At 39.1% G+C, this 27563-nt stretch overlaps 1 protein-coding gene across 7 annotated transcripts in view; it reads left to right on the top strand.

The window, feature by feature from the left end:
- ZNF277 (zinc finger protein 277) overlaps positions 1–27563 on the top strand; it is a 69819-nt gene that overhangs the window by 38828 nt on the left and 3428 nt on the right. For 2 of the 7 annotated variants that reach the window (XM_074870245.1, XM_074870250.1), the window contains 9 exons: positions 6799–6890; positions 8275–8385; positions 11869–12001; positions 18948–19015; positions 20158–20254; positions 20780–20822; positions 21760–21934; positions 22980–23076; positions 24222–24342. In XM_074870245.1, the coding sequence (XP_074726346.1) occupies positions 6799–6890; positions 8275–8385; positions 11869–12001; positions 18948–19015; positions 20158–20254; positions 20780–20822; positions 21760–21934; positions 22980–23076; positions 24222–24342 (937 nt within the window). Of the gene's footprint in view, positions 1–6798; positions 6891–8274; positions 8386–11868; positions 12002–18947; positions 19016–20157; positions 20255–20779; positions 20823–21759; positions 21935–22979; positions 23325–24221; positions 24343–24588; positions 24736–27563 lie in introns of those variants that run through there. The other 5 variants (XR_012629172.1, XM_074870247.1, XR_012629173.1 and 2 more) reach the window with 4 other exon arrangements.

Here is a 27563-nt window from a genome sequence, read left to right as displayed (position 1 = left end):
GAACTGGCAAGGCAGATGCCAACAAGAACTCCAAACTACAGTATGCACTTGCTCCAATCCAGCCCAGTACTGAAATACTTGAAGTTGAGACTACCTGTATGCGTAAGGCTTTGAATGAGAAACTTTGGATTTTGCCTTGTCAGGGCTTATGGCAGTAGTTTTTTGGGGTTTTTTTGGTCCTGAACATCTTAAAAAAGAAGACACATACTGCTCTTAGCTCACTTTTACAGACTGAACTGCAGAATCCAGTCCTCCAATGCACAAATGAGTTCCTGGACTGGGGAATGATAAAATTTAGGTCTCACTACAGTCAAAGTCACTGCATGAGCTTGTCCCAAACTGCAGCGTAATTTGCCTCTGTCTTGGAGCTAGAGAAGTACTTTCTGCCTTATTTTCCTATATATCACTAGTGCTATGATTATGAAGAGACAGAGTTTGGAGAAAGAAGTAATATATTTTTCTTGGACCAACTTATGTGGTTGGAAAAAACAGTCAAAATTTTGACCACCAATTCTTTCTTCAGATTGGAATTAAAAGCAGAAAAACTTGTGCTGAGTACTGATTGTGAATGGTTTTTCTATGTCAGTGATCCAAGCCATGCATTTAAATAGCTATGTAAATTATTTATGAGGGCCTTGTTAGTAAAGGAGTTTATGATTAAAAAAAAGCAGTGGTCTGACAGCAACAAAGACAGACAGTTTAGCACCCGGAACACAGTGCCTGTTGGAGGGAAGGGTAGCAGGAATTATAATATCAGAAAAGTCTAATGTGCCATAAAACCAGCTGTCCTGAGTCCATAGCTTTTGGCATTCAATGGAGTTAGCTTTTGAAGGCATTCTGTATGTCTTGAACGTCTGTTGAACATAGACCAGAGTCAAAGTAATTGTTTAGGGAAAAGTGCTTACTACCTGTAAGTACACATTTTTGATCTTTTACTGATTATCAGTCCAAATTCTTGCTGATACATAGTGTTTAAGCGCTTCTGGAAAAAAATGGGTAATTTCTTCCAAAATATTGCTTCCTGGGAGAGAAAAAGGTGCATTTTTTTCACGCACATTTAAATTACCACCTCCTAGGAGAAGGTCTGAATTCCTCACAACCTCAGACTGAGCATCATGAATGTGCAGGGCGTTTTTCTAGACTCCAAATTATAAATGTCAGGCAGACAATCAAATTTCTTTTGTATTAGCAGTTTAGAGTGCTGGTATATTTGAAGACGATCATCCTGATATAAACACTTGCACATCCTTACCATGGTTTTTTGTTTTATTAGTTAAAACACAGAATAGATAGTATTTTGTAATTTGTCTGGATTTTTTTATGGTAGATCACCCATATAGTAGAAAGTGTATGACTAAGAGCTGTAGAAGAGGTTTTTTCCCAGGCCAAAAAAAAAAGAGGAATTGTATTAAAACTGAATTTTATTTTATTGAATACATTGAGTATTCCTTCAAAGCAACTACATTTTTGTTGCATGTAAGTATGATCAGTAATATCCAGGTTCCATTTTCCATGTTTGAAGTTGATCAGCCACTTATGCCCCGTAAAATTTTCCCAGAGCTATTCCATGGGAGGCTGCTAACTGCCGCAGTTGTATCTACTGCTTATTTGAGCTAAGCTCTGTCTAAAAATGTGCTTTCAAGAACTTGTCATCTAGCAGTACTTATTTTTGACAATGCCTGGTTGATCTCTTAAGCTTCATGTGGCTTGTGGGAGCAAAGAGTTTAGACTAAAAGCCCCTGTAATTTAAGTTTTGCTTTGTATTGGTGTGGCTATCTGTTCTGTCAATGGTTGTTTCACAACTAGTTTGACAGTCTTCAGTAAAGCAATGAATTTGGGCAGTGGGAGGTAGCAAATCATAGAATATGGCAGAAAGAGTGGAGGACAAATAGCTGTCAGAACATCTCACAAAAGATAAAAAGAGATGGGGGTCAGGAATTATTCAACAAACTGTATCAATATTGTAAACTATTTTCCTGATATCAAGCTATGGCATTTGATTCACTTTTCTAGTATTTTGGATTACGTTTTCTGTCTGTGCTCAATTCCTTTATTCATTATGGAAAAAGAAAACTAATACATGTGTATTCTGCGATCTGTTTACTTTTTCCTCAAGTGACTTTGCCCTCTCATTCTCTGACACTTTGATAAGACACAGTATCTTAAAAAAGTTTTGGAAAATATTCATGGCTGAAATGGTTTTGGCTGGTTTTGTCTTAGTACCATCCATGAATTAATGCTAACAGCCCCAGCAATTCCAACGGGTTGGAAACTGGTGCAGGTATGTCGTGGTTTAACCCCAGCCAACATCTAAGCACCACGGAGCTGCTCGCTCTTTCATTCCCGCCAGCGGGATGGGGAAGGAATCAGAAAAAAAAGAAAAACTCGTGAGTTGAGATAAAGACAGTTTATTAGAACAGATAAGGAAGAAAATAATAATAATGGTAGTAATAATAATAATGATGATGTTAAAAGGGTAATAATAATAATAAAATAATTAGAATATATAAAACAAGTCATGCACAATGCAATTGCTCACCACTCACCTACTGATGCCCAGTAAGTTCCCGAGCAGCAGCCCCCAGCCAGCTTTCCCCCTAGTTTATATACTGGGCATGACATCATATGATATGGAATATCCCTTTGGCCAGTTTGGGTCAGCTGTCCTGACTGTGTCCCCTCCCACCTTTTTGTGCTCCTCCGGCCTTCTCACTGGCAGGACATGAGAAGCTGAAAAATCCTTGACTTCATATAAACACTACTTAGCAACAGCTAAAAGCATCAGTGTGTTATCAACATTATTCTCCTACTAAATCCAAAACACAACACTATACCAGCTACTAGGAAGAAAATTAACTCTATCCCAACCAGAACCAGGGCAAGGTTGTGAATATTAAAGTAAATTTCTCCATTCCTGCCTCATAACTTCAGTGTAAGCTTGACTTTCATTACCAGCTGTAAGCCTCCACTCAGAAAAATCTCCGAAGTTTTATGCAAGTTATTGTAATTACTATTCTCCCTTCAGAGTCCCAGCAATGAAACAGAGCCGGGACGGTGTTTGGGAGTGTCTGTAGGGAAGAAGAGCAGACCTTTTGCTTTCACTGCCGTTGGCTTGAACCAGTGCTTTTAATTCCTCACCAGTGCAAGTACCAGATTTGCTTGCTGGCTCGGAAAGTTCCCTCTAGCAGTGAATGAGGCCAACATTTGATAAAAGATTGTCTACCTTGGAAAGTATTTTTTAAAGTCTGTTGAATAAATTGATAAAGCAACAATGGTGGGTTATTCAAAGCTTCCCAGATACTGAGCATGCTGGTGTAGGGGCAAACGGAAAGGGTGAGAGAGCAGAGGAGCAGGAGCACCGTCTCTGTGGAGTATACAGAATCACAGAATCATCTAGGTTGGAAAAGACCTTGAAGATCACCTAGTCCAACCATTAACCTAACATTGACAGTTCTCAACTACACCATATCCCTAAGCACTATGTGAACCCAACTCTTAACCATCTCCAGGGACAGGGACTCCACCACTGCCCTGGGCAGCCCATTCCAACGCCTAACAACCCGTTCTGTAAAGAATAATTCCTCATATCCAGTCTAAACCTTCCCTGGTGCAACTTGAGGCCATTACCTCTTGTTCTATCGCTTGTTACTTGGTTAAAGAGACTCATCCCCAGCTCTCTGTGCCCTCCTTTCAGGTAGTTGTAGAGGGCGATGAGGTCTCCTCTCAGCCTCCTCTTCTCCAGACTAAACAACCCCAGTTCCCTCAGCCGCTCCTCGTACGACATGTGCTCCAGACCCTTCACCAGCTTTGTTGCCCTTGTCTGGACACGCTCGAGTAATTCAATGTCCTTTTTGTAGTGAGGGGCCCAAAACTGAACACAGTAATCGAGGTGCGGCCTCACCAGTGCCGAGTACAGGGGTAAGATCACTTCCCTGTCCCTGCTGGCCACAATATTTCTGATACAGGCCAGGATGCCATTGGCCTTCTTGGCCACCTGGGCACACTGCTGGCTCATGTTCAGCCGGCTGTCAATCAACACCCCCAGGTCCCTCTCTGACTGGCAGCTCTCCAGCCACTCCTCCCCAAGCCTGTAGCACTGCTGGGGGTTGTTGTGGCCCAAGTGCAGCACCCGGCATTTGACCTTATTGAAACTCCTACAGTTGGCCTTAGCCCATCGCTCCAGCCTGTCCAGATCTCTCTGCAGAGCCTCCCTACCCTCGAGCAGATCAACCCTCCCACCCAACTTGGTCTCATCTGCAAACTTACTGAGGGTGCACTCGATCCCCTCATCTAGATCATCAATAAAGATGTTAAACAGGAGTGGCCCCAAAACCGAGCCCTGGGGGACACCACTCGTGACCGGCTGCCAACCAGATTTAACTCCATTCACCACAACTCTTTGGGCCCGGCCATCTGGACAGTTTTTTACCCAGCAAAGCGTGTGCCCATCCAAGCCACGAGCAGCCAGTTTTGCCAGGAGAATGCTGTGGGAAACGGTGTCAAAGGCCTTACTGAAGTCAAGGTAGACAACATCCACAGCCTTTCCCTCATCCAATAAGCAGGTCGCCCTGTTGTAGAAGGAGATCAGGTTTGTCAAGCAGGACCTGCCTTTCATAAACCCATGCTGACTGGGCCTGATCATCTGGTTGTCCCACAGGTCTTGTGTGATACAATACACTTCTCCTTCCACCTCAGGCATGACTGGGAGCAGCAGCACACCAGGGCTCCAGTAAGCATGTGTATTTGTATGAAGTGTGAATCTGGACTTAGGCAGCCAAATATTGCAGACCATTTTTTTCCATCCTAGTAGAGTACAGTTAGGAAGCCAAGTTGGAATAACATTAATGGGAGGGTGGGGGTGTTATCTTAATGTTTGAATTGTATGTAGTTTTTGTCTTTTAGATTGTTTCTAGTTCGTTTTACAAAGTATATAAACTACATGCAGACACCTTCAAATTCAAGGTTAGGCAAACCACGTCAGACATGCTACTGAGTGGATAGAGGTGACAGCTATGAGTACCAGAGAAAGCCCCGGTTCTTACTGATGTGATGTGGGACATTCACTGCACATGTGGAGCAGACAGATATCCTTACTTAGTTGTGTCTCTGCTAAAGGGCTCTCACAAGATGTGTTATGCTCCATTTATCTCTTTCAGGAGACAGCCCTGAAAAATAGGAATTCATATTTCTGTTAGTTGATGTTTTGCATAACGCAGCAGGACGTGAACGGATATGGCCTGGAATTTTAGTAGGCGCTGCTAAGCATGACTGCAATGGAAAATGTGCACCTTGTAGTACAAAAGCAAACAAAAACGCCACAGGATCTGCATTTTCAGGGTAACAGACTCTTATCTCATGTGCAACAGCTACAGCTCCCAAATTCTGTAGTTGAATATGGGCCCTAGAATGGGCCAAGGCACAGTGTGCTTGTCCCCCACAGCAGCCACTGGCCCTAGGCCTAGGTATGGCACTCTCCGGTGCTCTCCAGCAGGCATCCTCTTCATCCCACTGCCCCTCGCTGGATACAGCATCCTGCTCTTGTGGAAAAGAAATGAACAGGACATTTATTTGCCCAACATCAGCCTCCTGCCATCTCTCAGGGGGCAACAGGATGTGGCGTGACAGGCCCACACCAGTCCATCCATGCTGCAGGACACGTTTGGGCTTGTAATGATGATAGCTCAAGCCTTCCACTTACTTCTTTTTGTTTTTTTTTTCTTTCTTTTTTCCTTTACTTTTCTTTTTTGTCTGCCTTCTGTGGAGTTTACCCAACAGGCATAGCTGAATGTGAATTTAGTTGTAGATTGTGGGCAAGTTTGGGCCTTAATCCACACAAAAAAGGTACTAAAGAAATAGGTGAGAAACACAAAGCTCCACTATTGCAGGCTCTAAGGAGATAAAGAGATTGAGAAAATCCCCTGAGAAATTCAGTCAGCATCCCGAATGTCAGAAAGCAAGCAGTAGCACTTCTACATTGCACAGATAATAAATCCTTTACCAGTTGTCACTACTTAAAACACAAGTACAGGGTAGTGTACTGTCAGGCTGAAAATATGGTAAATTTTAATCCAAACACAGATTCTCCCATGTCCCAGATGATTACAGCCTTTCCATCTGAAGTGTATAGTAACTCCACAGTATAACTACACTGCTGCTATTACAGCACCAGAGAAAGCCACCTGCTGCATGATTTTGTTGTTAGGAAAATTGTGGTCAAGTGTTGTAAAGTGTCTAGCCTAACCTGTTGCTGTACATTAAACAGGACCAGTGGTGAAGGCAATCAGCTTCTCCTTTTCCCTGAGTCTATTACGTACCATAGCTCCTTGCAGAAACTGCCAGGGCTCTTGTCATCATTCCGTATTATGAAAAAGTCCTCTAGATTGCCTGCAATTAACCATGTCAAATTGAGTTTATCATTCCACTGGGCATTATGTAGTTACCCATAAACTTGCTCTCTGATACCAGAAGCAGATCTGAACATAAGTAGAAACAGTTATATACAGAATCATTTAAATAGCTACGTAAAATCTCACTGTGGATTGTATTTGTTTCTTGCACCTTGTATAATACTAGGAGAATTTTAATGGAACTTGACTGGAGCACATCCTGCCTTTCAAAAAACTTGTAATTTTTGTGAGAACCCACCCTCAAACAACACTAACATCTGTTTTTTGACAGCAGCACATTTTAATTTTGTATGTTCATTGTTACCAGTAAGGATTAAGAGGTATAATAAGCTTATGTGGTGGAATGATTGTTACTTTTTGTCTGAATAACTGTGTCTGTTTCTTTTCGTAGAGAGAAATTTTAGAACAACAACAGCGAGAGAGATATGACATAAGTTTTCATAGTATGTGTATGTTCTGTGATCAAGAATTCACAGGAAACAGGTTTGTTTATTGACTTGATTGCTTTGGGGTTTTTTTTTCATATCTGTTCAGCATCTTTGTTTATGGTTTTAATGTTATTGAACCAGTTACTGCCTAATGGTATGACTCAGAAGGTAGAATTCATTTTAAGGTATAGTTCAACTATTCGACTAATTTCTTTCAACTGCAGTGCCATTTTAAACAGCCCCGCTCCCCCTTATCAATCTTTTAATTATTCCAGTACAACTTTTTATACTACACAGTAAGCTGGAGTTGGGAAGTGAACCATTTTAAAGAGACACAGTTTTTCAGCGGTTGTTTTAGTGGCGAAGAGAGCTGTTTAAGCCAGTATGTCTGTTAAAAAAGTATTTCTGTCCAGTTACACATTTTCCTGTTTAAACCTCATGAAACCAGTGTGAATTAGAAGACTGAATGAAAGAGAGGGAAGGAAAATTAGAGTGAGAATGGAGTGCTTTGCATCAGTCAAGTGCAAGTAGGAGTTCCGTTCAAGTGCTTGCTCTGATGAAAGTTTGGCTTTACACAGTACATCTGTTTCAGCTGGAGACTGAGTCTTATCCCTGAATGTCTGTTTGCATGGGTAGTTCTGATACTCTGGAAAGGTAGAAGAACCTGGGTCATGTCCCTGCAGGTCATTCCAAGGTTTTGTGAATGTCCTATTCTCTTTACTGCCTGGTGTACTGAAGTTCGTATCATTCAGCCCCCAAGAACTTCATCCTCTGCTTACTCTTGGGTCTCACAGAATACGTGATTTGAAAATCATGCCTGGACTGTGGTAAAAGCAAGACTCAGCAGTGTTAACACTTGGATGTTTCTTTAGTGCCCAAACGCAGAAGTTGAGGCATCTGAGGAATTAGCCAGTATACCTCTATTACTTGAACATCCATTATGTTTGTTCATGTGTATTTTTGAGCGCTGTTTGTGTTGTTAGTGCTGTGTGAAGCAGTACTGATGTAAAAGCATATCACCCCCAAGAATTTCTGCTTTGTTAACCGGCATAGAGAAAGCTGACAAATGGCTTTTTAGAATGTTTCTGAAGACAGTTGTTTTAAATATGTGATTTGCTTAGTCAGGTTAATAAATGAGCTTTGCTAACAGTGGGGGTCAAAATAAACTATATTGTAATTTTCATTTAAAGGATTATATTTCATGCATGTGGATTAAGCAGTTGAAATGCTACTCAATGTTCAGCAGAGCTGAGATTGAAAACTTCCTATTTCAATAAAGTTGCATTTTTTTTTCTAGCAGTGACAGAAACACTATTATTGTTTATTTAATGTTGGCTTTTATGCATTTTTAGAGCAATTGGTTTATTTCAAGTCACTAATTGAATAATTCTCATATGTACTCAAAAATATGTAATGTTCTTTTTGAATGTCTTTTGTAGATCTGTCGTTCTTAATCACATGGCAAGAGAGCATGATTTTAATATTGGGCTACCAGACAACATTGTGAATTGCTGTGAGTTCTTGGCTGTATTACAGAAAAAGCTTGACAAGTAAGTAGTATTTTTGTTTGGGTTTTTTTTTTTAATGGACTTAGGTCATATTTCAATTAACCTTGGAAACAAGTTGAGGTAAATTAATTCAACATTCATGGTCTCGTGGTTTGAGCCCAGAGGAAAACTGAGCACCATGCAGCCGTTCACTCCCCCTTTCACCTCAGGAAGGGGAAATAGAAAATAAAGCAAAAGGCTCGGGAATCAAGATAAGGACAGGGAGAGATGACTCACCCATTATGGTCACAGGCAAAAGACAGACTCGTTAGGGGAAGAAAAAAATAACATAAATTTAATAACGACACTAACAAAAACAAAACTGACAAAGTAGGACAGTGAGAAGTATAACCACATCTTAAAAACACCTTTCCCCCACCCCTCCCTTCTTTCTGGGCTCAGCTTTGCTCCCGATTTCTCTACCTTCTTCCCCCCAGCAGTGCAGGGGGGCAGGGAATGGGGGGGTATGGTCAGTCTGCTGCTCCTTCCTCCTCAGGAGGACTCCTTGCACTTTTCCCCTGCTCCAGTGTGGTGTCTCTCTCACAGGAGACAGTCCTCCACGAACTTTCTCTGACATGAGTCCCTCCTGTGAGCTGCAGCTCTTCCCGAGCTGCTCCAGCATGGGTCACCCCTGTGTGTTGCGATCCTCCCAGCACCAAAATGCGATGGCAGGGGCTTCTTCCCGCAGAGTCCTGGCCTTCTTCAGGTGAGGGCACCTGCTCCAGCATGGAGTCCTACATAGGCTGCAGGTCAGCATCTGCTCCACCACGGACATCCGTGGGTGGCAGAGGGACAGCCTGCCCTCTCACCACAGGCTGCAGGGGAGTCTCTACTCCAGCAAACTTCCCCCCAGCTCCTTCTTTCTTCCACTGGCTTCGTTGCTTGCACGGGTGTCTCTCCCACAACTCCCAACTCCTCTTCCCAGGTTCCCCTTCTTAAATATGTTATCACAGCAGCACAGACCTCATCACTAACTGGCTTGGCGTTGGCCAGAGGCAGGTCTGGCTTGGAGCCAGGGGAGCTTCGAGAAGCCTCTCTCAGGAGGCCACTACCGTAGCTCCCGCTACCAAAAACCCCTGTGACACACACACAAACCCAACACACATGGTTAGTTAAGAAGAAGCAAAGAGAATCTAAGTTTATTGTGAGTGCTCTTAGAACATTTTTCATTGACTTATTGAAAGGTGTTTTCATAACAATTCGTAGTATGCATTTGCTGGGAAAATGTAGTCACACACAATAGCACGTCCCTTTTTTTCTTAACTGTTAAGAGTTAATGTGCTTTCTCATCATAACAATCTTTTTACTAAACATCTCTTTAATCAATGAATACAGAGTTCTTATGCCAATCTTCGTTTGCCTCTCTGTATATCGATAACATGGGATCTTTGGTCCCTCCCTTCTCTATTGCTTACAGAGTACATCCCAGAGCAGAAGGGGAAAGCCAGTGTATATGCTGCCTCAGAAACACGTAAACCTGAGATGGCTGAAGAAGTTAAAAACAGAATTTAGGAGAAGAACTTGGGTAGCAAAGAGCAAGAAACTCTTCACTTTGAGTTTCCTTTGCAAGTATCTAAGTGCCCTTTATGGACTTCATATGGACTCCACAAATATAACTTGGGCTCTAGCAGAAAATCTACTTCCTTAAGAATGAAACTGTAGCTTTAACAAGTTTATTAGATTTTAGTATAATCTGTAATCAAAGACTGTAGGAGAAATGTGCCTAAATCTTCAGCTTAGTTATGAAAAACCACAGAACACTGGGATTTGTGCAAATTGGGATATGGAAGTTAGATTCAATATCCTTCCAAGTAAATTTAGGATCCATTGGTTTGTACATCTGAAAAAAAAAAAAAAAGAAAAAAAAGAGATCCGAAGGATGGGAAAGCCAACAGTGCTCTCTAATTTTGTCTTTGGCCTGAACAAAGAATGTGCAGCCACAACAGTTACGGGTTAACTTCTTCCAGAAATGAAGATGTATTAAGAATGCTTTTTATGTTATCATAGGTGTTGCCTAATGCACTGAGGTGCCTTGCTCACTGTCCTGGTTTTGGCTGGGATAGAGATAATTTTCTTCCTAATAGCACCAGAGTCAAGGCCTTTGCTGCTCCTCACACCGCCCTGCTAGCGAATAGGCTGGGGGTGCACAAAAAGTTGGGAGGACACACAGCCGGGACAGCTGACCCCAACTGACCAAAGGGATATTCCATACCATATGGCATCATGCTCAGCAATAAACAAGGGGAGGGTTGGCCAGGGGGGCCACTGCTCAGGGACTGGCTGGGCATTGGGTGGTTGGTGGTGAGCAATTGTTTTCATTTGCATCACTTGTCTTTCTTGAGTTTTATTTCTCTCTTTGTTATTTTCCTTTTCATTGCTATTATTGTTATTACTATTATTATTTATTAAATGTTAATTAATAATCATTACTTTGTTTCAAGTGTTAATCTGTTCTTATCTCAACCCATGAGTTGTCTCACTTTCACCTTTCCAGTTCTCCCTCCGCCCCCCATTTTGCTGGGTGGGAAAGCGAGCAGCTGTGTGGTGCTTAGTTACCGGCTGGGGGTAAATCACGACAAGGCTGAAATGCAGATTACTGTCCTCATAGTCTATTGTCTGAGTCAAGAGGCTCAACTTGATGCTTTATAGTCTCAACTTTCAGTTGTCAGTTGATACTACAGTAGAGAGAACAATTAATGTATAGTACTTGTAATAGAGAATTCAAGACAGCGCATATACTTCTGTTTTGTTTTAATTGCTCTGGAAGACAATACTGTGGTAAAATTCTTATTTGTTAATGAATGTTTTCACCTTCTCAGGTAATGTGTGTAAATATATAATAATTCATGTCTATATATCTGTATATAAGCATGGACGTATAGGTATGTATGTATGTATATACAGGTACATGAATTATATATATACACACACATGAATTATTTACTAAATTTGATTTCTCAGGATTGCAAAACCTGTTGATCACCCTGGCAAACCTTCATTTAGCCTCTCTGTTGAGTTAGAAGTATAAAACTTTCTGGTTAGCTAATTTAAATTGTTTTTAAAGATATGTAGCACATTCAGAGTTAGGGTTTTTTCACTCTAAATTACAAAGAAACAGTTACTGATGGAGTGGGTGCCATTATAAGTGCATGCTGAGTTAAGAGTTCACATATCGACCAATGAACAGCCCTCCCATGCCCTGGTAGGACAATTTTGGGTGATCAGACTTTTCTCCCATTTTACATGTGGGGCAAACAGTAAACCTTTTTATCTATATTTTAATTTTATGTCATTTTTGTCATCTCTGTGTTTGATTAACTTTACTGTGATCTAAGATGTTTTTTTTCAAATAAACTTTCTTTTTCATTTAGGTTGCTCTCACGTGCTTAGGATTAATCTTACTGTGTATATGTCCAACTTATTTAAGGATGTTGTCTTGTACTATTTTCATTTTAACGTGTTGATGTGTTTACCTTTTTATCTTAGTTTGCAGTGTTTATACTGTGAAAAAGTCTTCAGAGACAAAAACACACTTAAAGATCACATGAGAAAGAAACAACATCGCAGAATCAATGCCAAAAACAAAGAATATGACAAATTTTATATCATTAATTACTTGGTAAGTGGTTCGATGAATAATTAGTAAATTAACTAAAGAGATATAGACAATATCTTGTTAAAAGTGAGTAATTCCAAACCAGCAATTAGTACATAGGTCAAAAATCAAGTGAAGGACTCTTAAGAAATATGCTCATTTATGGTATGATATTCTGGATAATTGTTAAACTAAGGAATAGTAAACATTTGTTGTTGAGAATTGATTTTGAGAGGTGCAAGAATGCAGCTTGAAGAGACGCTAATCACCATGTCATTAGTGCTCACTCTCTGCTTTAATAACCAGAAGGGAAAATGAGATAGAGTAATGAAGTAAATGGAGGTCTAACTTGAATGCTATTGGCTTTGAGCTTGTTTTCTGGAAACCTTAAACTGGAAGTGTTCTGCAGAGTATAAATTAAATGCAAAGAGGAGGAAAATGAAAGATATATAGATAAAAGAAAAAGTAAGTGCAATTTTAGCCTCTGGGTAGGTGTATGCTGCTAGGTGTTAATATTTTTTTATCTCAGACCTTTGAGAGTGTGTATGCATGTGTGTGTAACAGATTTTCACTTGCTGTCTTCAACTCGTGAATATAGGAGCTGCTTCAAAAGCTGCTACATTCAGTCCCAGAAATAACTATATTTCACCTGAAGTAGTCTTTGTGCCTTCTACATGTGTTAATATCCAGGTTATAAATACGCATCTTTGACAGTTTTACCTACTCTTTCCCTTTAATTTCTCTCCCTGGGTTATACTCTAAGAACAAAAAGTTGTATGTTTAATGCTCTCCCAAGTCCCTTCTACCCAAGATGGAGTGAATTCCCTCTGTGATCCTGTACACTTTCCTTCCAAAGATCAATTATCTGAAGCCTATATTTTCTTTTCTAGATATTCAAATATCACTGCTTTAAAAACTGACCTATACTTGGCAGTGCAGTGGGGAAAAAGTTGTGAAGTTCTACAGGGTAAATGTTCTCAGCTTCTCAGCATAACTGAGCATTCTCTTCTTCCTTGCAAGTTAACAGACTTGAATTTAACATTGTAATTGTTTTAAGTTATTTTAATAGTTTCGTTCTTCTCTGGTAGTCCTGCGAGTAATCTTATGTTTTCAGAACTTGGCATCCTCTTTAAATAACCTTCTGTCTCTAAGTTGCATTTATTGTTCAGATTTGAATCTGTCCCAATTTTGATCAGGAAATTGAGCTAGATGACTGCGCAGAAGCACAGAGAACCATGTGATACTCCTTCAGAAATTTTAGAGACATGCAGAGAGGTCATAACATCAGTGCAGACACATTGGCTGTGTCATGTTAATAAGCAGAATATGACAAAATAAATATTACAGCAAGGCTAATACTTGTATACCTAACCTCTTTTCCCACTCTCTCCAGTTGCTCCAAAACTGGTGGCCTTGCCCTTGCTGTCTGCTGACAACGATCTGTGGCTAGTATTCTTCCTGAACAATGTCCAAGCATTGTCTGGGTAGTGCTGTTGGTGGGGCCACAGAACATGCAAAGTATTAAACAGTATGGGCAGTCACAGGACAGTGCGCAGGTCAGGGCCTTGGTCCTCTTTAGTTATTGCTGGTATTCTGGGCAGGACTTGGCAGAGTAACTTCTTATGCCAGCCTGAACCAATTCAGGTATTGATCACTTAGCAGCATCACTTAGAGATGTATTTTTCAGGTCCTTGCTATTACAGACAGAGGATGGTAAATACAATTCAAATAAGATATGTCAAACCACCAAAATGTTTAAAATTGGGCAGGGGGCTCTGCATGTGCAGACATGGTTTGTACCAGTGTGCTGCCAGTGCTTCTTCTGGAACATACTTTGAATTATCACCATTCTTTGTCTGGCTCTACATGCTCTGCTACAGCCATGTTTTCTTTTCACATATTTTCAGTTGTCTTTCACTACGGTCCACTCAGTGGCCTGTTTCTACTCAGTCTTTCTGATCCTTTGAACTGAATATCAGAACTACTGACATTTCTTCTTTTAAAGAAAGGATTACTTTTTTAATAAAGAATTAAAAACAGACTAAAAACTCTGTCTTAAACACTTATAAAATAGTTTGCTATAAAATGTGTATTTGCACACTAATGTTGCATGAGATTAAATTTTTCATTAACATGAAATTTTTAGGATAGTTCCTACATAGTAGAAACTATTTTCTTTCAAAATAGACTTTGGCAAACCTTTTATTTTTGCACAAAGGAGAAAAAGTTTAAAGGGAAGAACTTTAATTTGTTCACTGGGGGTTCAGTAGATTGGCCTTTACATGTAAGGAGAAATAACATTATTCTCTACTGCACATATGTAATCTACAGTAAATTATACTAATTTGATAGAATTCTTTTTTTCAAGATGAGTCTATATTTAATGAATTTTAGATGTTATGCAAGGTCTGCTTTCTGTAATGACTTGATGTAGTCATTTTACCTCCTGTCCCCCAGCACCTCACAATTTACCAGAGGATTTTTTTTTTAATGTGTACTATCAAGTTTTATCAACTTTCAATGAGTCTTAAAAGATCTGTGCTTTGCATTGCTCTGAATGTCCAGGGAAATTATACAATTCCACAGACACAGACGTGTATTAGATATCTTATCTGAAATGACAGATGTACTGCTTCAAAATTTACTATTGAATTCATCTTGACCTAAAGATCTATTTTTTATGTTTTCACAGAAAAGTTTGAATTTTGAGAATGTAGCAAAGATCTTTTTATATGCCAGTTTGATCAAGTTTGTTTTCATCATAAAGAGACTATAAGACTAAGTAGGTCTCTAATGATAAACAACAATATTATTACAGTCTTATCCACTTTACTTTTAAGATGTGCACCATAAAGCTTTTCTATCCCCAACTGGATCTTAAGCTATTTAAATGAATAGTTCTTTAGTACAACCATCTTACAGACATTATTGTCCTTTTTTATAATTTTCCATTACATATTATCTTCACCAAGCACTGCGTAAAATAGTCTTTATTAAGCTGGGACTGGCAGTTTCCTTTATTTTGTGGTTTTTGTACTGAGAGGTTTTAAGGGCTTTTTGTTCAGATGTCCTGAGAATGCCTGCTGAATTGCCTCATGATCTTCTGGCCTGTTCGTACTCCTGTTTTTAAGCTGATGGCAAAGCTCCCATTGATTTCATTTAGAGCAGTAGACTTGCCTGCCTTCTTCCTTTCCCTCCATTCTGCTTTTGGTTTCACTTGTGTTTTTAGTGCATTTGTGAGAATCTGTTTTCATAACATAAGTTACATTCTATGTCTGTGTGTTGGTAATCTCTCCCCTAAATTTCCAATTTGGCATAGCAATGAGTAATATAAGTGCAAATTCCTTTGCAAATATTTTGGTATTCTGAGACTTTCTGTGACTTCTGTCATGACCTGCAAGCTGCTTTGATCTGTCTACCCCCATATTATTGACATGTTATGTTGCTCACAGGTTAGTGTTAAGATAAGAGTATTACATGTGATCTTTAGTAGGAGTGGAAGCTTTTTTGGTCATGTGCATGTATAATAGACGTCTTTCATAAGCAAGTACCATAAGTTTATTATTAGATAGTTACATTAAATTAGAGTGGGAGTTTCACAATGATGCAAATTACTTGATAGGCAGTGGAGTCACTTCCCCAGTGGATTTGGAGGTCTTTTGTCAGTATTGTGTAAGTGTGGAAGATGATACCAATCCTATTTGGAAAGGCTTGAAGTATAAATTGAAAAAGACCAACTGATAGTAGAGGATGAAGAACTGAGAAACAATGCATCCGAGATATATATGTAGGTTACCTTATTTTTCTTTTCTCCAAAAAAACTTCCAATGTAATTTTCTTGTTTCTCTGCCTGTGTTAGCCTGTGGCCCCATGACTTGCACAAAGAGCCAAGAAAAAATGGAGCGGGAAGAACTTTGTAGTCTGTGGTGCCTTCTGGAGGTCACAAAAGAACAGAAGGCAGTATTAAAGCTCACTTATTCTTAGCCCAAGGAACTGAGGCAGACCCAGGCTGACAGGGCCTTCCCTTTTGTGTTCACCTGATTGTTACCAACAGCACTTTAAGTATAGAGCATCCTAGGAAGCACAGATGTTTATTTTCAAATTGACTAATGGCATCTATGTGTAGTAATGTAACATCACTAAAATGAATGTGCTTATGACTAAGCTAGATGGCTGAAAATGGTACTTGTTACTTACTAGAAAAATTGTTTCATAAAGCTCTTTTCCTCAAAGATAAAAAGATGTTTTCTCCCTATTGCCAGGCCCTAAATCATCATTATTATATGTTGGGGACTGGAGGAAGAATGTTTTGTTATAGGGGTTACTATTTATATTTAGCCTGTTTTGACTTACACAGTGTGTATTTTGTAAAATAGTAAAGGAAAACCCTTCATCAGCCAGTGATAGTACAAGCTTCATGTTAAAATTCATACAACGTCTATTAACTAATGGTGGGGTAAGACCACCTCTTCTACGTGATGAAGCATCTCGAGTTCTGCAGCAATATGAAACAATTCAGATTATTGCAGTAAGGCAGGTGAGAGGAAATTTGCAGGGGAAAGCAGCATCTGTTTGGGGTTTCTGAGCTCCACAGGCCTGGAACTACATTTGCATGTAGTTCAGTAACTTCTCTATTGGGAAAACTGCTTGAAATACCAGCTGCTGTTTCTAGTTTCTCCCATCTCAGCACTTCTCAAGTTGGGGTATGTTGCCTCAGTGAAGCACACAAACCTTCCCCCTGTAGAACCCTTAAAACTGTGCCCAACTTGAGAAGATAAATTGTCTGTGAGTCAATTCATCTCTGCATTTTGACTTCATTTTGGAAGAGGAAATCAAACCACACACATTTGCATGCTCTCCTCACTTTTCTGTAGGAACCTCCTCTCTGTGAAGTACAGGAAGTATTTTTTTAAAAAAGCTGGTTTTCCTTGGATATATAGCAAGGCCTGCGGTTTTTTTAATTATGCATTTTCTACTGTTTGAACTACTAATAATGTCAAGTCTAGTTTTTTCTCTGGATTTGTCAAGAAATTCTTGGGAATCTCTAGAAATGATTGTTGGGAGCTCTTGCGTCTTAGATGAAAGAGCAAGGGAAATTGAATACTTAACAAAGGTACCCTTGGTCCCAAATGCCCATCAAGCTGTAGAATTGAAAATATGTTTTTAAAAAAAAGAAAAATTAAAAAAACTGAAAGAGCTTTAAGAATGTTTCAAAAAACTCTTTCCCACCCAATTGCTCAACTTCAGTCTCTTGGCAATTTCATCACAGTGTCCCTGGTTATCCATTTACCATGCAATTTTCCAGTGACACAAGACCTGATTAGCTTTCTCCTCTTTTTTTTTCTCCTCTGAATATAAATAGATGAGGGAAACAGAGTCCTCTTACAAGATTCTTCTCTGCCTTCTTCACAGAAACACCCTAAAGAAACAATAACGAAGCTTGTGCGTGGTTTTTCCCTTTCACCTTTAATTAAAAGGTGAAGCTTAATATTGGCTGCTCTTCTGAACATCCTCTTTTGTGCACATATACTTCAAGGTGGTAAGGGGAAAAAGTGTGAGCATTCGTCTTCATTTTGCAGTGCTTGTGAGCCACTATCCTCTCATTAAGGTGTTAACATTAACAGCCTTAGGAAACTACTGTGCAGCTGGGAGAACATGTGGTGAGAGGTGTTAATGGCTTCATGTTATCTTGCAGTAATGGTGACGTTAATGAGTCTCCCTGTAACTCAGAGAGTTTACACACTACCATGTAGCATCACTGAATTAATTACTGAATTTTCATTCTGTAATATATGATGACATTATGTTTAGGGCTGTCTAGAGACATTTGTTTATCATTTACCTGATAGACACTAACAGCTTTGAAAATTCTCATTAAATTGTTTAATGATGGATATCTTTTCCTTCTTTTTCCATACAACCATAAAGGCAATAATAACAGTAAGGATGTTATTAAATATATTTATCAGAGGGAATATTTGAATGAAATAAATGAAAGAATGATCTTTTTATTAGCTGCCTTTGTTTTTTAAATGGAGACAAGATCATCAACTATGATCTTTGTGAATCCTTCACAGCCATCAAAAGTATGAGTTCAAAAATACTGTTTTGATTACTGGTTAGTTTGCTCTGGTTTATTTTTGAAGGCGGGAAGAATCAGAGGAAAGAAAAACACTAGTTAAAGATCACTGCTGGTATTTCAGTAGAGTATTTCAGCTTTTTATTGCCTGTTATTTATATCGCAAGTCATGCTGAGAGCGCTTGCCATTGTGCTGAGCGCTGCACAAATGTATGGTGATATACTTTGTGCTGAAGGTCTTTAAGATATAAATAAACAACACAGAAAGTAAAAGGAAGAATAGTACACCATGAATAGATGTGCTTACATTCACATCTGAGAATACGATGGAAGAAGAACTGGAGTTTATCTCAGAGATCTGTGCCCTGGCTCATACTGCCCTTCTGGAGTACTCTCTAGCTAGGTTTACACCATGTGTTTTTACTGACATAACCTTGTACAAGGTACAAGCGCTGGCTGGTGTAGCTGTGCCAACTAAAGACTCAGGTGTGATAGCTGCATTGTTTAAGCAACATATGCTGCAAGAGTAAGGTAGGCAGATTGGATTGAGCAAGCGTGATGGCAAACTCAAGACAGTGATAACATACCCACCTCGGGAACATATTGGTAGTGTTGCAACACTCTGCACAGAGCTTGAATCCTCTTCTTGAGAGCTCTGTGCCAAATCATCTTCTTCCCAGATGTAGAGTGGAGAATATCCCATCAAAAGACAAAACAAATTGTTATTTTAAAAATTATTACTAAAGCACTGTTGTATGACTACCTTTAACTTGCAGAAATACCAACGTGATCCAAAGTAAGATGTTGATTGTGACTTCCCAGATGTTCATTCAGTTGATATATAAAGTGATGTGAATCAGGAAATGTTTTTTCTTTTTCTTTTCTCCCCAGGAATTTGGAAAGTCCTGGGAGGAAGTGCAGTCAGAGGATGACCGGGAATTACTAGATAACCTAGAAGAGTAAGAGTTACTTATGTGCCCATTTTAAAGACTTGCAAGACCATTATTGTTGCAAGTAGTTACAGGGAAAATGCTGTGCCTAATTAGTACACAGTTAAAATTCATTTAAGCCAATCAAATCAACCCCAAGTTGTTCTTGTCAGAGACACTTCTTCACAACAAGGACTGTAAATTTGTATTTCAATCACAAGCCCATTTTTCATTTGCATATAGCTCAAACAACAGCCTTTTGGGTATGTAATGATGTAGGCAGAGCAATTTCTTTTTTACTTCTGTACTAAGAAATGGTTGAAAGGGTTTTGCTCAAATTTAAAATCAAGAGTAAGCATCAAAAATGTCAGCATGAAAAAGTCTGATAGCAGGATTTCAAAGGAAATTTATTAACAGTGTTGACTGATGGCAGCATCCATCTCTCTTCCGCATTCTTCTGTGGTCCAGGACCTCAGATCACTGCAGTGGTGGCTTCCTTGGCCGTAGAGAATTGAATAAGCAGGAAGGAAGTTGTGGGTATCAGGGTCCCTGACCTTCCTAGTTTTGTCTGTGACTTGAGCTTAATTTTACTTGATTATATGTGGTTGCAATAATATTTCTATCTCTCAGCAGTATTGGAGTGCTAAATAGATGTGTTGGTGAAGTATTCTCTGTGTGCATGTCTAAATGTAACATAAATTAGTGTCTCTTTTGGGAATAATAATATTTAATAAGTAAATAACACTTAAAGTGAACTCTGCCTGATGATTATGTCTTTAGGTGGTGTATTGGAGGATTAGAACAGTATAAAAGAATTTTAAAAGACCTTATAAAAATAAACACTGAAGACAATATTTGATGACTAGCCAAACTGGACAGAAACTGAAGTTTGTTACTGCAGGCAAATTCAAGTAGGACTTCCTGCCTCTCAGCACAGGAATTAACCAACAGTAACTGCTCAGTTATTCTTGAATTTGTGATTTTTTCGATTGTAAACCATACTCTAATCATGTATCCAGATATAAATCCACACTGTCTCCCCTACCTCTTTAAAGTATTCCGTTTCTCTGGATTTAGTTATACTGCTGTGAGTGCAGAATCTGAAGTCCCCTTTCACAAAATGTCTCTTATCTTTTCCACAATTAAATGAATCTTTTTGACTCTTTCATAAGAGACTGGTCTGATTGGGAAGAGCATCCTGTGTATGCAGTTTGCCTGTTCTGTGAACAACAAGCAGACACCACAGAAAAATTGTATCTTCACATGCAGGTAAGACTTGTTTTAAATATCAATTCTTCCATCACTTTGGAATTAAAAAGTAAGATTGTAGCATCCTTGTTAAGATCAAATCAGCTGCTGCATCAGAATGCCCTCTTTAGCACAGAACTAAAGAACTGCATGCATCTCTAACATCTGTTCTCTAAAATATGTATGCAGCAGAGTCAAGTCTTACATTGAGACTATGACTAACTGTTACTTGTGAGTATACAGGCTGGTACAGACAATAAAAAGGTAGCATCTTTAATATTGCAGTGACTTGATGATTTAATACATTTGATGGTTAGCATCTGTGTTTCAGTTTTAATAAAGTATTTAACAGGAGCATTGCATTTTAACAGAATATGAAAGTTTCTGATGATGAAACAGTTTGAGGGGGGTTGTTTCATGTATTAGTGTTTGCATGTCTGTATGCATATGTCTGTGTCAGTCTATGAAAAGCTGAGCTGTTTTTAACTTGGCATAGTAGAAGTAGTGGAAATAAGATATTTTATTCTTTCCTTTTTTTTTCTTCAGAAGTCACATGGATTTGACTTTCCTACAATAAAGTCAGAGCATGGTGAGTAAGAGATGCTTTAATTGTCAGCATTTGCCACTAGTGTGGAGAAAACCACATCATAAGAATGGTGGAAAACAACTGTATCGATTTGATTTTTGTTCAGACATTTAACTTTTCCATTACGGAAACTGTTTCTGCCAGCTTACAAAAGAAAATCAGGAACACTTTATTTTTCTGGAACTGTTGTTATTGCCAAGGATGTGTGATATTTTCTTTAAAACCGTTGGATTATTTTGCAAAGTAGCTTCTACAAATACCTACTCTCTGAGTCTCAGGTCTGGCTGCTGGAGCCCTATAATTATTAATAGTAGTAGTATTATTATTGTTGTTGTTAAGACTTACTTGCAAGTTAGAAGGCTGTGCTTTAAGCTGTGTTTGGCCAACGTTTGCTTTCTGCTGTAGACTGAGAGGAAGCAAGGTGTTTGCAATTTTTACATTAAAAGAAGGGCTGATTCCCCTGCAGCTGGGAGAAAGTTCAGTTAATTTGCTAAGTTGCAGCATTCAGGTAGTGCTGGTCTTCAGTAAACCCTTATCAGTCTTTATGCTTAATCCAAAAGAGCATTTGTATATGTGGTGGTTTAGCCCCTGCTGGGGTCTGAGACCACGCGGCCGCTGCCCCTCCCCCACAAAGGGAGTGAAATACAAAGCCCCGAGGCTGAGATAAGGAGAGGTTTAATACAACAGTGCAATAGCAACACAACAAACAGCAACAATAACAATAACAGTAATAACAATGAACAGAGCAAAATATCTACCAATACAGCAGTGAGAACAGAGCAAATCCCACAGTACACACGGTAACCCCTTGTCCCGCTTTGGCACCAGGATGTGACGTTCCCCCCCACTGCTGGGGAAACTTAACCCTATCGTGGCTAAACCAGGACAGTATATTAAGTCTCATCTTCCTCAAGTGCTTGTTTGCTACCATCTCTCCCAGGTTTGAACTTTTATCAGCAAGTAAAGCTAGTGAACTTCATCAGAAGAGAAATTCATCATTGTCGTTGTTACAACTGCCAGGAGAAATTTCAGTCTAAAGGAGAATTGATAAGTCATATGGAAGAGACCAAACACATTACACTCCTGCCAGCCAGGTCTACATGGGATCAACCACAGTAAGGGCACACATGTTTCTTCCAGCATTTATACTGATACTTGCCAATGTCTGTAAAACAGTATGTTGAAACTTCTGGGTTTTGCCAGTGCAACAGTGCCCTGAGTTCCCGGCATTACTGGTCCACATACAATGATAATTAGTCTCAAAACTACTCAGAATTATAAATCCTCATATGTCTGAAGCTAAAATGAACATGTGGTACTGCTCTTCTAGTTGCATCCAGGATACACTATCCCCATAAGTTGTGTCCGCACTGTCAAGTCAGTGTGCTAGAGAGGTTTATTGTTGCAAAATTGTCTTTTGCCTGTATTTGCAGTTGTGCAGTGAACGGTGAAAGGCATATGTGGTGCAGTCAGAACACATTCCCTCCTGGTGGAACCAAGGTTGAATCTGTGCACCAAGGTGATATCTCGAATGCCCCACGTGTTCACATGAGATTCTTCCAGCCATTAGCTCTCTACACAGATGCAGATCATGACTGGAATGGGCATCTGCCATGTATTTCACTGCCAGTAAAGATACGTTCTGGGCATATAGTTCTAGAACTGAACCAAACCCCTTCTTTTGCATTTCTAATATAGATATATGCATAATGTCTACGTAACGTAGGCATCGAAACAAGTTGGTTGTTTACCCTTAGTTTTCTCCATAGCAAATAGAAAGAGAGCGTAACATAACACTGATTCATGTGGTAGGTAGGCTGAATAGGTCTGGGGGATGATGCCATAGATGGTAAAGCACAGGGAGTATTCTAACTGAAACATCTCCATTCAGCATTTGTTGTGGGACAAATCTGGATCTGTGGCCTCAGTTGTGACAACATACAGGTGTAGAAATAGAGGGAAGGACTTGTCTGTTGCCAGCTTTTCTTTATGACTCTTCTAAGATGTACATGATAGTTGATGTTTCTGGGTGTTTACTGTCATTACAGACAACCAGACTTTATCATTTTTCCTTTTTTAAAATCTAATCTCATAAAATATGCTCTACTTCCTTCAAACAAAATATGTGAATATCTAGTAATTATGGCTTGTTGCTTTCAGGTATTATTTTCCTACCTATGAAAATGATACGCTCCTGTGTACGCTGTCAGACAGTGAAGAACTGATAACTGAGGATCAAAGTGAAGATATTCCTGTTGTAAGTGAAGATATATCCAATCTAAAAGCTCTCAAACAGAGCAGTGTTTTAAACCAGCTCCTGTCTGAAGAGAACAAGAGTCAGGAGAAATTTTGACCTTGAATTACAGTTGCTGACCTTTGAGTGTTCCTCCTGCCAGACAAAAAAAAATCACATTCTTTCACTAATATTGGAATACTGTTTAACTCATTAATGTTACCACTGAGCAAATACATGAATGAGAATGCTAAATAAAATTTAAGTGTAAACTTTTTTGGTTTATCTTCCTTTAAGTTCTAGCTTTATTTTGAAATTAAATGCTGGATTTTCTGCTTGGCTCTCCAAATACTTTTAGTGTTCTTTACAAATAGGATTTTTCATTTTTTTAATTTTTTTCTGAATACATCAGAATCAGAGTTCTATTTTAAGGCTATCTTGCAAAAGGCACAAACAATTGAGACAATGTGTCTTGATATATGATCCAGTGAGTGAATCTTCTATGTGTTATTGCTGTTAGCATACAGAAAAGAGCCTGAATTTAATTCTTGGTCTGTTATGTAAAGCAAATTTTGCTATTTTTAACCTTAGACCGTCTTCAAAGGGAAAACAGATCTGTATATCTCTATTATTCATCATCAGTATATAAGATATATGGTGCCTGTTCTGAAAACTGGCTCAGAAACACCAGTAAAGCCTATGGATATCTGACTGCATGGGAAGGTGCCAATCCAAAGCCTAAAAAAGCATAGGAACAATTGCAATCTCAGTTGCATCAACGATCCAAAGAATTTAAATTAGACTTCTTGTATGGTCATGAACTGAGATGCAGAAGAAATGACTTAGGGGATTGCAGACACATAAATCCAAATTAAATCGTCAAAATCTCAATTCATCTGTCCATTAGAGTTACCATATTACCTTTAATTTTGAACTTTAAAAGTAAAACTTCCAAAGTAACAGAAGATCTTCAGTATGTCCAGAAAGCACCTCAGTCTTGATAGGGCAAAGCAGCTCAGAGTATAGGTCCTGCTAGGATGATCCAAACTAGGTGTTCCTGCCTCTCCTTCTCCTCTGAAATCTTAAGTAGTTCCAGAATTCAGGATTGGCTTTCCATAATATGTATAACTGCTTTCAAAACTGACAGCACATTCTTTTTTCTTCTTTAGGTCGGTGTTAGGGCACTTGTTCAAAGTATGGGAGTCTCGGCTCAGTGCCCTTCCCTGCCTGGGAAAATTCAAAGCCATAGCTTCTCCTTTGCACAGCCCTCTTTACCTGAAATAAATTGCTGTCAGTAAGAGTTGTTGTTTGTCATTATAGAGTGATTGAGAATTATATAGCAGTCCCTGGGAGCAGGGGCTGAAGTTCAAATCTTTACCCATGTTCTGCTAAGCTTCCATATCCAGCCTAATTCATCCTGTAATATATTTGCATCAGTTTCTTTTAATTTGCTTTGAACTTGCTTTCTTCTGGCATTACCTATCACCCACTAGCACCTCTCTTTGCTTCCTCTTTCTTATTTTCTCTTGGGCCCAGGTGCTCTGAAGATAAGTTAGAACAGGATGCTGAAAATGTGCTGAGGAAGACAGATCAGCCACTTAACTGCACTATGAAACAGAGACAGAAGCAATATCTGACTGTCAGGAGGAAATGGAATAGAAGTGGTTCAGCAGGTGCTGAGAATACAGACAAAAGAAGGGGGCAGGTGTAGTCATATGTGTGCCTCGGCTTTGGTTAAACTCGTACAAAAATTTAGGAGGAACAACCCCTTTATTTTTGAACTAGAACATCTGACCATCTTAAATAAGTTATAGTCTGTAGTTCTTCCATTTGTAGATTTCTTAATTTCACCCAGTAATTGCAATGGCTGTTGCTGTTGATTATTTTTTTCCCTCTTAAGTAATTTTCTTTCTAAGCAGTTATTTTCTTCCTAAATCAGAAATTGATTCCACTCTTTGCTTTTCAGTCAGATTCTTAGCTGAGGTGGGAATAAGATGTGACGGGGTTTACATTAATGATAAGTGTGTTGAGCAACGGAGAAAATCAGCAAGAGAACTACGGCTAAATCAGCACACATGAATGTGTTTTATGGCAAACCCATCTCAGAAGGACACATTAAGGGAAAGATAAGATTTTATTGATATATCGTAAAGTGAAATTGCAAAACATTTCCTAATCGTGAGGAATGTGATGCTGAGTCACTCAAATCCCTACAAAATGAAGTCAATGTTAATATCAGCAGTGTGCAATGACTGCTGTTCATGGTTCTAACAGAAGTTTGAAATAGCAACTTATCAGTGTAGAATTAAGAGAATATCTTGAGAGAAACTGTGCAAATAACATGGATTTTTTGAGTAAAGAGAAAAAGGTGCTTAGGAAAAACTTACCAGCAGTGTATAATTGTTCACTGAAAATACAAGGAACATGAGGAGTCAGATTGGGGTTGACCTTGTTACTTCAAATACGAACAGCAAGCAACAAAGTAGGTTTTAACTCTGTAGGTTCACAGAGAGAGTTGGGGTACAGTTTCTAGAGGAAAAATTGAGCATCTTTATTGAGCAGAATGATTGACGTTTTGCTTCTAATTGACATTTTGCCGGAGCATACTGTATTTGTTTGTATAATGGCCACAATTTTCCCTAGGTGTTCTTGTCCTCTATCTAAAGCAAAGCCAACATCAGTGTCTGTTTTAAAACTGAAGTTAGCTTTTTGTCATGAGTGGGGGACACAGTTATGACTGCATACAGTCTATAGACTCAGCTATTATATGAGCATATGTGATCTTCCAACAAAAGAGCATTTTTGGAAGCATCACAACCGGAATAGTGTGGCCATAAGTTATGGAATGGACAGAGTTGGGGTTGGCAAATGCTCTTGAGAGAGTCAGATAAGGAGAATAAGTGGTGCTAATTAGTACGAAAAAAGCTACACTAGTTTAAGTCCAATACACATTTCTTACCATACTATTTCCTCTTAGCCTAGATCTTCACTCCTTATACACACTCACTTTGCCTTACCTAAAGCCATCCCCTTGTTTAGAAGGACCTGGATGAAAAGAGGAAAAGGCTTGTGTCCTGGTGGCCAGTAATTCCTCCTGCCCTTTTTACAAATACATTTTTGTATTTGTATTTTGTATATTTGTATTTTGTATCAGTCTTTGATACTCCTCTACACACAATTTATTCTGACAGTTCTGTGCAGACTTAATCTGACTTAATGAGTTAATGGTCGTTGACTTTTGTTTAAGATGCTACTGTTTTCAGTTTCTGTATTACATTTGTCTGGCATGCTGTGAGAGAGCTGTCAGTGGCTGCTCTCAGCTGGCTAAACGGTAACCAATGTGCGAAACACCGAAGTAAATTTCTGAAAAGTCTCTCTGCCATTGCCATCTCTCAGTGTCATTGCTGCTTCTGAATTCTGGTTAGAAGATCTCTGCCAGTGAGTGGGATGTCTGGTACAGTATCTCTCTCTCCCATTTTGCAGAGTGATTGACCTAAATCTGACATGAGAAACTGAACTGTGAACAGAAGTACAGTCACTTTCTTCCAAGGTTACCAGTCTTTGTGCTCAAATTCAAGTCCAGAGCGGACACTGAACGTGGTTCTTTGCAACATCTACCATCCACTGCTATTGAGCAGCAGCAAATTTCACAGCTTTGCTTATGACTTGTTGCTGTATTAAATGATCTTGTATTACTTGCAATTTACTTATATGTATACTGAAGCAAAGGAGAATCAGAGGTCCCTGGAGAAAAGCTGTTTTTACGTGGCAAGATGAAAAATACTTTTGTCCCCCAGGAGTTTTTGTTAAGTCATGAAGCTTTCTGGGCCTTAGTTACAACAACTGAAGCGTCAAATTGTGCTCTCATTTGTTTCTGCCAGGTACATCAAACTTGGTTAGGTAACAACTGTCACATGGAACAGGTATTTGTAACCCTGGAATATGAGTTACTGCTTCCATGTAATAGTCATTAGAATCAGCTGCTGTAGAAATACTACAGGCAACAGTGGTTGCTTGAAGAACCTAGTTCATGTAAAATTTATTCCTTTTCTCCGTGAGCACTGACTGTGCTCTTCTCCCCAGTGTTTGGATTTTTTTTCCTATTGGAAGTTTTCTGCTACTAAGTCACACTTAATTTGACTTCTTCCACCAGTTAAATTTTTAGTTGCTTCTTGAATTTGATTTTACAGCTTTTCCCAGACTCTTGCTCATGAAGATATAGATAACTATTTTAGATATTACCATGTAACCCCTTAGTTGAACTCACATTTGGTATTTCATATCCCAGATAAATTCACTCTGTCCATAGGAGGAGCAGGGGAATTTAGGATATTTACAACTAAAAATACATCAGTCATCTTCGCATAAATTTAGATAGAAATAAAAGCATTTTCCTGCCACAACTGTTCCTTGGAACACAGTTCCCTCCATCTGGTTTACCATCCTGAGACTGAGAAGCTGTCTGTGTGTAGATTACATATAAGCCTAACGTCTAACTTCTATTATAATCA

The sequence above is a fragment of the Strix uralensis genome, chromosome 5 (assembly GCF_047716275.1).
Source record: "Strix uralensis isolate ZFMK-TIS-50842 chromosome 5, bStrUra1, whole genome shotgun sequence".
NCBI classification, from domain to species: domain Eukaryota; kingdom Metazoa; phylum Chordata; class Aves; order Strigiformes; family Strigidae; genus Strix; species Strix uralensis.
Note: the sequence above shows the minus strand (reverse complement) of the source record. Positions and strands in the feature narration are given on the sequence as shown.